Source organism: Abrus precatorius, unplaced genomic scaffold (genome assembly GCF_003935025.1).
Source record: "Abrus precatorius isolate BTA unplaced genomic scaffold, Abrus_2018 Scaffold10, whole genome shotgun sequence".
Lineage (NCBI taxonomy): Eukaryota > Viridiplantae > Streptophyta > Magnoliopsida > Fabales > Fabaceae > Abrus > Abrus precatorius.
In genome coordinates this window covers 20,532,290-20,543,187 of record NW_020874292.1, presented here as the reverse complement: position 1 = coordinate 20,543,187, position 10,898 = coordinate 20,532,290, and the positions used below count along the sequence as shown (strand labels likewise).

The 10,898-nt window shown below is 31.2% G+C and overlaps 1 protein-coding gene across 2 annotated transcripts; it reads left to right on the top strand.

Moving 5' to 3' along the window:
- The first annotated feature begins 6,023 nt into the window (after nucleotides 1-6,023).
- On the top strand, nucleotides 6,024-10,599 carry LOC113874820 (beta-xylosidase/alpha-L-arabinofuranosidase 1). Of its 2 annotated transcripts, none has more exons than XM_027513034.1 (7): nucleotides 6,024-6,644; nucleotides 7,576-7,863; nucleotides 7,979-8,148; nucleotides 8,245-8,342; nucleotides 8,499-8,849; nucleotides 9,056-9,466; nucleotides 9,752-10,597. In XM_027513034.1, exons 1-7 carry the CDS (start codon nucleotides 6,210-6,212, stop codon nucleotides 10,321-10,323), a joined length of 2,325 nt encoding a protein of 774 aa, XP_027368835.1. In that variant the 5' UTR covers nucleotides 6,024-6,209; the 3' UTR covers nucleotides 10,324-10,597. The 2 variants fall into 2 exon arrangements, with proteins under 2 accessions (XP_027368835.1, XP_027368843.1); XM_027513042.1 differs by having other exon boundaries at nucleotides 6,393-6,816; nucleotides 9,752-10,599.
- Nucleotides 10,600-10,898: the final 299 nt, after the last annotated feature.

Here is a 10,898-nt window from a genome sequence, read left to right as displayed (position 1 = left end):
AAACCTTTTCTTCTTCTTCTTCTTTTGGTATTAATTTTAATTTATGCTGATGCAATGCGATTGTTCATAATTCATCCGTTGACTTTCTAATTAATGATATAATTTCAAATATAAAGAAATAAAGAGATGAATCAAAGAAAATACAAATTTATAATAGGAAAAATTAAAAGACAGGTACATATTTTATTTATGGAAAAGATATTCATCCACGTAAACATTCAAATTAATTCTTCAAATTGTATAAATAAAATGTTTTTATTTTTAAAACTTAAAAAAAAATCTTAACTTATTAAACATTAGTCAATAGCCTTGTAATACACAAATATCTTATTTTTAAATAATTTTTTTAATAATGAAGAATAAATTTTTATAAGTTTTTAAATAATTATATATATATATATATGTATATATATATATAAATATATTTAACAATATTTTTTTAAATATCTTAACTTAGCTCTGTAACCATAAAATACAAGATAATAAAAAAAATTAAAAATATAAACATAAATATTTATAAAATAATTTATAAATTTATATAAGGTAGTAAAAAAAATTAACTAGTAATTTTTATCCTCAAGATTTAGAATAAATTTAACAAAAAAAATTGGTAAAAACTAAATCAGTGGTAACAGAAGAGAGTATAAAGAAATTGATTTTTCATTTTAATTATTTTATTTTGTTTTTTATTATTTTTTTACTTTAAAAATGATTAAAGTGGAATTTATAAAATTAATAAATAAGGAGTTTTTAAAATTTCAAAAACTATGAAAAATATAAAATTCATTAAATTTTAATGATTAATTTATAAATTTACTCATATTCATTCACCTATATATCCCCATTAATTATGTGAAAGATTATCTATTTTATTTTTCTAAAGTGTATCGTTATATTTTTCTAATGGTGATTTTTGAAGATAGTACTGAATATGGAAACAAACTTTTATTTGCCTAATGATGAAAGTGTGACAATAACTTCATAGCCAGAGACGTTACGATGAAGTTTGCCCTCAAAGAGATCGAGAGATTAAAAGAAAATTACAGGAAAAGAAAATGATATACATAAAAGAGTGAAAGAGTAGCTATCTTTAAACTCAATTTAAAATGTTGGATCTTGTAAAATGGTGTTTGAGAGGTCCCACAAAAAGAACAAGCCCTATCATAACTAGATTAATACCTCTAGTGATGTATGGGTTAACTGATTATAACTTTTGAATGATTTATAAAAAATACAAGTATTCAATATGCATTTTATAATTTATATGTTAATATTTTTTATTTATTAACAATAAAAATATTTATAACTGTCATTTATACACAAACATATTTTTCATCCATGTGTGATACAAAAGGTTTTTTTTTTTTGTAATAAAAAAATATTTTTAATTGATATTATCTATGTTTAAATTACTTTTATTAGGAGTTCAGTGCAAAATCTCATCGCTAAGTAAAAAATAAATTTATTAATAGTTTATTTTTGGTACACTAAAGGTAATGATTTTTATATTATCAACCAATTAAAATATATCATAAATATAAATTTTATATTATTTATCATGAAAATTAACAATTTTTTAATATCATAATTCATGATTAAATGACAGCGTAAAAATTTACACTATAGTATATTTAAGTTATATTTATTTATCAATATGATTTAAATATTAGTACATTTTTATTTAATATTTATGGTGGAGTTTAACTATTTACAGTTGGAATTGACATATTTGTTTATCAATATGGCTCTTTATAATTTGAAACTGTATTTTATAGATATAATATAGATTTTAAATTAATTACTAAAAAAATATAAACGTATGAATTAAAGATAATATAGATTTTGTCGTCATATGCAAACATCGAAGAGAGCATTGAATTAAGATAAAACTCAATTTTAAGTCCTTACAATTCAACGTGTGAAGAAATTAATTAACCATCCGAAATAGGTGGCTTTTCCTTCTACTTTTCCTTTTACTTTTGTATGCTTTATCTTTTAGAAAATGAATAACATGGTATTTTACGGCTTCTAAAGGTAAATTACTTGATCAGGAGTATATTCATAGCATTGAGAAAAAAGGATATAAGTAAAATTTAATGTCATGCCTTGGCCTATATTGCATATATGCCGCAGAAGTAGTTGACTTTAGCTACTTAATAGAAGAGTAGTACAGATATTTTGCAGGAGAGAAAACAAAATCTCCACCGTTTATTTTATTTTTAAAATTTAAAAATAATAATAAAATATAAAAAAGGAAAATAAATGAACCACATTAGGTGATAAATACAAGAATGAGTACAAAAATTTTGAAAGAGTTGGAATTCCGAATAGAACTTCGAGTCCAATTCATTGTCATGGGTAGGTTTCTAAGTAGGACAGCACCAGCTGGAATATATCTAATTTAGGTTTGCCCTTACGAATATAATATTTCCCAGCTTTGACTAATTTAAGTGAATTGCCTGTAAACTAATGTGATTTAATGGCCAATCATCTCGCAAGACAATCTGTGTAGGTTGCACCTTTTCATCTAGAAATATGAAACCAAATATTGTAGCATCCTTGATGCATGTTCACGAGGGTAGATAGCATAATAAAATTGAGTAGCTTTCGGAATCACCGAAAAGAGCAAGAGTCTTTGATTTGTTTTACTAGTTCATTTGACTTGTGTAGCCTGGAGTTATCACATCACATAAGGAGAGAGGAGTAGCCGAAGTTATAAAAAAGTAATCAATTTACCTGTTAACAGGTTTAACATGCCTAATAAAAAAAATACCCAGTAAACAAATTGGGATATTGATGTAGAGTAGCTGCATACTAAACGTACAATTTGCTAAGTTGTAATTAATATTTAATAGTGAATCTTTCAATATTAAAACGGCAATAATACGATACCAGGATGCCTAGTCATACTTTTTCTTTTCACGTATAAATAAGTATATATTTGTTAGGTTAGAATGAATTATTCTTCCACTTCTTATCATGTGTAATTTCTTTAGTGCATCGAAAGTTGAGTAGTTATGATGAAAAAGTTAATAATTTTATTTAATAAAAATTATAAAATAAATAAATCATGTTATTTTTTAATTTTAATGTAAGTAAGTACTACTAAAAAATAAAAAAAATGCAGATAAGTAGTTATTTTTCTCCAGCAATGTAAGCATGTCCCAAACAAGTAGGAGTATGATTTAAGCAACTTGAATTTTGTCTAGTGAAGTAAAATATACGTTGATTAAGTGGATGAATGGGTCCAGCTCCAGGTTCGAGTCATATGATTCCTTGAGAATCGTTTGGTGGAAAGTAGGGGCATGAATAATGTCAAGAATTGCAGAGCTAACATTGGACCATTATTACTGGAGTGGCAGTAGTATATGAAGAAGGAGGTACAACTGAGTACTGTTTCACATTTTAAATTACAAATGATACTAAAAGATTTACTATTTACCTTACAAATTCCTTAAATAATTTTCATTTTGAATTATCCATGACCTTAAATTTCTTTAAATATTTTGGTGACAATGTTACTTTTTTTTTGCTGAACCTTACTTGAATTGTGATGCAACTTGTTTATTGTTCAGCAGTGGGTGCTTTACAGTGAGGTTCTGCCTTGGCAATGCTACTGGCTAATGAATCAAATTGGACCCCACACAAATTTGGCCTTCTCGTCCGTGAAGATGTTTGTGTATGGGAATGGGTCCCACTCATCCAAACTTTAAGTTCACGGTTTTATGATTGGACCGTAAGAGTAATTTACTGTGCTCGGGTCCACCGTAAGAGAGAGCAACCCCACCAATCACAACCCACTTCCTCATTTTTCAGTTTTCACCGCCTCTTGTTTAGTTGGTCAACTTCATCGGCTTCAATTCATTCTTCACCCAACACTGCGTCTCAGTGCATTTTTTAATGAGCAGTTGTAAAATTTTATTTTAATTGAAATAAAATTAAAGTAAAACAATTTACATTTTAAAGTGTTTACCTCGAAATGGGATTATTATAAAATTTCATATAAACTTTTTTAACAGTACGTTTTCTAAAAAAAACTTTTAATTAAGCGTATTTTTTAAAATTAAGTTAATTTTGACTCATGCAGCTAAGCACGCAAATTTTTACCAAATGTTTGTCTTATACAAACATGTTTTTTGAAAGCTAAAATGTTCCTTCAAACACGCTAGAAATGTTCTTTTCTTTACTTTTATTTAAAAATGTTATTGAAATGCTAGTTTACAAATCACGATGTTTTGAAAATTGAAATTGTTATCAGAATGATTTTAAAACAATGAACAGTTTTTTTTTCACCCAGATTCTTATTTAGTGATACCGACTTAATTCTTACGGATTAAATCTGATGAAGATATTAGGAGGAGTTTAATTAAGTTGTTTAAACATCGAGTTATTATGGAATGTGACTAATAAATTTTAGGGTTTACGTAATCAAATTAAGTTTTCATAACAGTTAGGATCTTGCTACTTTATTTTTTTATTAAAATTATGTTAAAGGTTTTGAAGATTGATGGGCGTATATTAATAACATATTTTAATAAAAAAATTATTCCTTAATTAGTGCTTAAAAGTTATAAAGTTATCTAATCTCTTATTTATTTATTTAATTAATTTTTAAATAATGTGATATATTTATTAAAGTGCCCTTAAAATATATGTCAAAAATAATAAATAAATATTTGAAAATTGAAAATACAAGCATTTAGCACATGTAAATTTTAAATAATATTTAATATTTATAAAATAATTAATAAAACAATTAATATTATAATTTCTTAACATGTTTATCTTCGGGTATTTCACAAAAAAAATATTATTTCACTTGGAAGATGTAAAGGAATCCCAAAACCCAACAAAATTTGGAAGCCTGTGAAAGGTTTAAATGTTGAAGTCAAATCCTACTCTGTAAATTAAATTAACCTTCCCCTTCTCCTCCTCCCACTAAAATAATGGGATTTCAGTTTCTTTTTTCTAATTTAAATATATACACGAAATTTTATATTTTTATAATTTGTATTCTATTTATCGTAAGTGCATATAGTTAGAGGTTTGTTGATTTGATTTGGACTTTAGAACATAAGAAAAATAATAAAATCAACTAAAAATTTTATTCACCTGTTTGATTTTGTGTTAAAATGTGTATGAATTTACGCTTTTTTTTTGTTGACCAAAAGGGAAAACCTTTTTTTTTTTTTTTAATAACGTGATTTTCTCTTACATCTTAAACTTATAGTACAGAATTGTAATGATGTGCCAAAAAAATTTCTGCCATCATTTTCTTTGTTTGCAAGGATTGAAAGTTTGAAACCCCCAACCGAAGGAAGTTTATTTTATTTTTTATAAAGAAAAACTGATCTTAAGATCATTGAAACTTCGAGGACACTCGCATGATATATGAGAACAAACATTGCATTTTTGTGAACAAACAGAGCACAGGAAGTGACAAACGATTCACCCATTTCCTCATAAATCACATTTGCTTCATTTATTATAGAGCCATGGCTTTCATTAGTTTCTCAACTCAAATGCAATTGGCTTTGCCCACGAAAATGACAACCCAAATCATTTATTTTGATCCACCCTAAAAGCCTAAGCGGTCCAAGTTGGGAACATGGGAATAGGATACCAGCTAAGCATCACAAGATTCACTTCACAAATAGTTACTCACACACAAATATATGAAACCCTTTGCAATTAACAATCATAATGTTACCTTACATTGTCTTTATTATTTCTAGGACTAGTAAATAGTAATTCACCCGTCTCCCCATAACCCTTCCTTTGTTTTACCCTCCAAAACAAAACCCATCCAAATAGCCGTCCGAGTCCATACACTGCCTCACGATTTACCGTAGCAGGCAATGCCGATCGTATTAATATTGTTATTTAATTAACCAAAATATTATAAGAAAAAATAAATAAAATAAAACCTTGTACGCATTGCCTACCCAATACATGTACACCCGAGTAGAGTTAATGGTCAAATCAAATAATATATAAATACAGATTCTTTCCATCTTCTTCTCAGTAACCATCCTATCACCGGTTGCTGAAAACAATGTGTTATTAACACACCTTCGGTCTCTATTTTCCTTTTCTAGCTATCAGTTTTTTTAATTCATTGTTAATTAATAAATACACCCTTTTTTCGCTTATCTTTACGTTATATACCTCCCTTGTTCTTTTTTAATTTTTTGAGGTAACACAAACAAATGGCCTACACTGAAAGCAGAGAACATAATGTCTCTGTTTTCCTCTGTTTCTCATTCGTATGTGCCACTGTTTTGTTAAGTTGTGACCGTGTTTGGGGCCAAACATCTGCTGTTTTTGGCTGCGACATTGCAAAGAACCCAGCTTTGGCTGGTTATGGATTCTGTGACAAATCACTGTCGGTGGAAGACAGAGTTGCTGATTTGGTGAAGAGGTTGACATTGCAAGAGAAAATAGGGAGCTTGGTGAATTCTGCAGGGGAGGTGAGCAGGCTCGGGATTCCAAAATATGAATGGTGGTCTGAAGCACTTCATGGGGTCTCCAATATTGGCCCTGGCACCCATTTTTCCAGCGTGGTGCCAGGTGCTACCAGTTTTCCCATGCCAATTCTTACTGCAGCCTCTTTCAACTCTACTCTGTTTCAAGCCATTGGAAGAGTGAGTTTTTCTTTTTTTTCCTATTTCTTAAAGTTCTTTTGACTCTTCCTTTTCTTTCTTGCCTGGGGACGGTTCAGAAGGAGCTTCTCAAAAAATGTGAAAGTGTGGTGGTTTCTTTCCCTGTTTACCGAATGAAGACATCAAAAGTCGTTAATTTTAGCCACTCAAGTTGGTAGTTCTTTCTGAAAAATTCAGCAAGTTTGGAGAGATTTTGAATGTGAAATGCCATTTTTCTAGTTTTCATTCTTCAAAATTATGTCATTGGGAACTTACTTTCTTACTTCCATAATGCCGTACGTTACTGATTGAACGAACGAAGTAGAGGGAGGAGAATAATGAAAACACTTATATGTGTGTGTATCTATATATATATATTTGTGTTGAATATTTAGTTATTTATTGGTGCTTTGCAGTGAGGTTGAAGCTATTCTTTATTGACAATGAGAGAGTAGATGAGGGTAGTTACTGGAATGATTTCTTTTTTCTTTTCACTTTCCTCTCTTTATTTCGTTTGACGTAAAAGCTAAAGTCTTTTAGGTACAAAATGTCTGATGAAGCAATACAATAATAAATGAAACAAAATTTTAGGTGAGTTTTCAGTCTGAACTTGCGGAATTTGGATGTATATATTTACGTGTTCTTTTTTCTCCTTTTTTGCTTCCAGCTTGCATATTGAAGCGAAAGTGAGTAAACAGCGAGGGCTTGATGTTGATTGCTTACTAGTGATATAGTAATTTAAAAATTGATTGGTCACTCTATTTTCGATTTCTTATAGTACATTTATATGGGAAATACCAAATTGCTTTAAATAATCAAAATGCTTAGTACATTATCTTTGTGATTATCACAGTAAAAGCCATCAAGCATTAAACTTGAAATAAAAAATGGGGGGTTTGAAGTGGTGGTTATGGCTAATTTATGGTAATTTCAGGTGGTTTCAACGGAAGCCAGAGCAATGTACAATGTGGGGTTGGCTGGTTTGACTTATTGGTCACCAAACATAAACATATTTAGGGATCCAAGATGGGGAAGAGGACAAGAGACACCAGGGGAAGACCCTTTGCTTAGTAGCAAATATGCAACAGGTTATGTGAAAGGTCTGCAACAAACTGATGATGGAGACACCAACAAGCTCAAGGTTGCTGCTTGTTGCAAACACTATACAGCATATGATTTGGATAACTGGAAAGGTGTTCAGCGTTACACCTTTAATGCTGTGGTATGTTACCTTACCATCTACTTCTGATTGAGAATTCAACAAGTTGACGTGATGATTGAGGATATGAATGCAAAAAAGTCATTTTGGTCATCCGTTTTGCTTGTTGATTTGTTAGGTTACACAGCAAGATTTGGATGACACGTTCCAACCACCGTTTAAGAGTTGTGTGATTGATGGAAATGTTGCCAGTGTCATGTGTTCTTACAACCAGGTCAATGGAAAACCAACCTGTGCAGACCCAGACCTCCTTAAGGGGATTATCAGAGGCCAATGGAAATTGAATGGGTATCCTAGCACTCTCCTAAATCTAATAAAATTGTGTTAAATTGTTCTTGTTGATGCTGTTGTCTTTACAGTAATATAAATTTGTGGCGTATTCAGATATATAGTTTCTGACTGTGACTCGGTAGAAGTGCTTTTCAAAGATCAGCACTACACCAAGACTCCTGAAGAAGCTGCAGCTCAAACCATTCTGGCAGGTAATCAAATATGAATAGACTAATAGTGTGTATATATATATACTTCATAGTTCATTGCTAATTTCTGGATTACCAAGAAACTGGGATGGTTAGTTTCAGATGTTTACAAATTATGTAAGCTACTTGTTTACTTATCCTCAAATTTTGATTTCACAGGGTTGGATTTGAACTGTGGAAATTATCTTGGCAAATATACAGAAGGGGCAGTGAAGCAAGGGCTAGTGGATGAAACATCAATTAACAATGCTGTCTCCAACAATTTTGCCACATTGATGCGCCTTGGTTTCTTTGATGGTGATCCAAGCAAGCAACCTTATGGAAACCTTGGTCCAAAGGATGTATGCACTTCACAAAACCAGGAGCTTGCCCGTGAAGCTGCAAGGCAAGGGATTGTGTTGCTTAAGAATAGTCCAGGATCATTGCCTCTCAATGCCAAAGCCATTAAAACATTGGCAGTCATAGGGCCCAATGCTAATGCTACAAGGGTCATGATTGGAAACTATGAAGGTATCGCAATATCCTACTCCTGCACTTAGCCAAATGGATATAAAGTTGTGAACTAGGCCAAATTTGGCAAAGTTATTATTTCTCTGTAGAAGTATTAATTGTAGGCAAAGTTTATCAAATGATTTGTTATTATAGTTGAACACTTTTTAACTCTACCTTGTGCTTAACTTAAACATCACATTTGACAAGTTCCTGAAACTTTGCAGGCATTCCTTGCAACTACATATCACCCTTGCAAGGCCTAACAGCTTTAGTTCCTACGAGCTATGCTCCTGGCTGTCCTGATGTGCAATGCGCGAATGCGCAGCTAGATGATGCCACAAAGATTGCAGCCTCCGCAGATGCAACAGTGATTATAGTAGGTGCAAGTTTAGCTATAGAGGCAGAAAGTCTTGACAGAAATAACATTCTGCTTCCAGGACAGCAGCAACTTCTAGTGAGTGAAGTTGCAAATGTATCCAAGGGACCTGTGATTCTTGTCATAATGTCTGGTGGGTGCATGGACGTGTCCTTTGCTAAAACTAGTGATAAAATCACAAGCATCCTGTGGGTTGGCTACCCTGGAGAAGCTGGTGGAGCTGCCATAGCTGATGTGATTTTTGGTTTCTATAATCCAAGTAAGTCATTCACATTATACCTTATACCACAAAATTTTCAAGGAAAATGTTAAGTTCAGCTCTTAAGGCTGTTTAAGCAACTGATAATAGTAAGAATTTGTTAAAAGGAGAAGTATTTATCATACTTTTATAATTTTAATACAATAAATATGTTCTTTTCTAATAAATCTTTATATTTTTGGATGCTTAAACTCAGCCTAAGGATAACATTAACAAAACCAAATTTTCAACCGTAAAATGATACGTACAACTTTGACACTGATGGATAATGATTTTCTGATTCAGGTGGAAGGCTACCCATGACATGGTATCCACAATCATACGTAGAGAAGGTACCAATGACAAACATGAACATGAGGGCAGATCCAGCTACAGGTTACCCTGGTAGAACATACAGATTTTATAAAGGGGAAACTGTTTTCTCATTTGGAGATGGAATAAGCTTCTCAAGTATTGAGCACAGAATAGTTAAAGCACCACAATTGGTGTCTGTTCCTCTTGCAGAGGATCATGCATGCCGTTCCTCAGAGTGCAAGTCACTTGATGTTGTTGATGAGCATTGCCAAAACTTGGCCTTTGATATTCACCTTGGTGTCAAGAACATGGGGCAAATGAGCACTAGCCACACAGTGTTATTGTTCTTTACTCCTCCTGGTGTGCACAATGCACCTCAGAAACACTTGTTGGGTTTTGAGAAAGTTCATTTGCCAGGAAAATCAGAATCACAGATTAGGTTCAAGGTGGATGTTTGCAAGGATTTGAGTGTGGTTGATGAGCTTGGCAATAGGAAAGTTCCTCTGGGACAACACCTGCTTCATGTGGGAAACTTGAAGCATCCATTGGGTGTGAGGATTTGAAACAAGTCTTCAAATCCTCCACTGATTTTTATTATTTTCTTTTTCTCTTTGGCCTTTTTCCTCATTGGTTTCCATAACAAAAAAATTCTTCTAGGGGACCAGAAATAAGTTTGAGGTAACTGTAACAAAATTCACTGATTTGTATTATAATATTCAAATCACAAATTTGAAATCAAAATCACATTAAATGATTTGATCCCATAAAGGTGAGCTATCTAATTCGACACTAGCTTCTCAATTTATGGGTTCTATTTTTTGTAAAATAAATAATTGCTTAAAATAGTTGGAGGCTGTTCTCACATATCTAATCCAAATGCTTAGGACGTTAACTAAAGAATAAAAAGTACTACATTTTTATTAAAAAAATATTAATAAACTCATTGTGATTTTTAATTTTCAATGCAACTCTAGCTAAACTTAACCAACAAAAAAAAAATTTATTTATTTATTTCTTAACTTATGTTCTTAGAACATAAGTTTAGAAGATACTATAGCTATTCAGTCAAATAAATAGAAAAAAGATAATTTTTTTAAAAAGAAAACAAGGATAAAACACGCTGGGGGAGTAATAATAC

Coding starts and splice junctions, on each gene's coding strand:
- LOC113874820 (XM_027513034.1), top strand. CDS start 6,210: ATGGCCTACACTGAAAGCAGAGAACATAATGTCTCTGTTTTCCTCTGT. Junction 7,864..7,978: donor GTTACACCTTTAATGCTGTG/GTATGTTACCTT, acceptor TTGATTTGTTAG/GTTACACAGCAAGATTTGGA. Junction 8,343..8,498: donor AGCTCAAACCATTCTGGCAG/GTAATCAAATAT, acceptor TTGATTTCACAG/GGTTGGATTTGAACTGTGGA.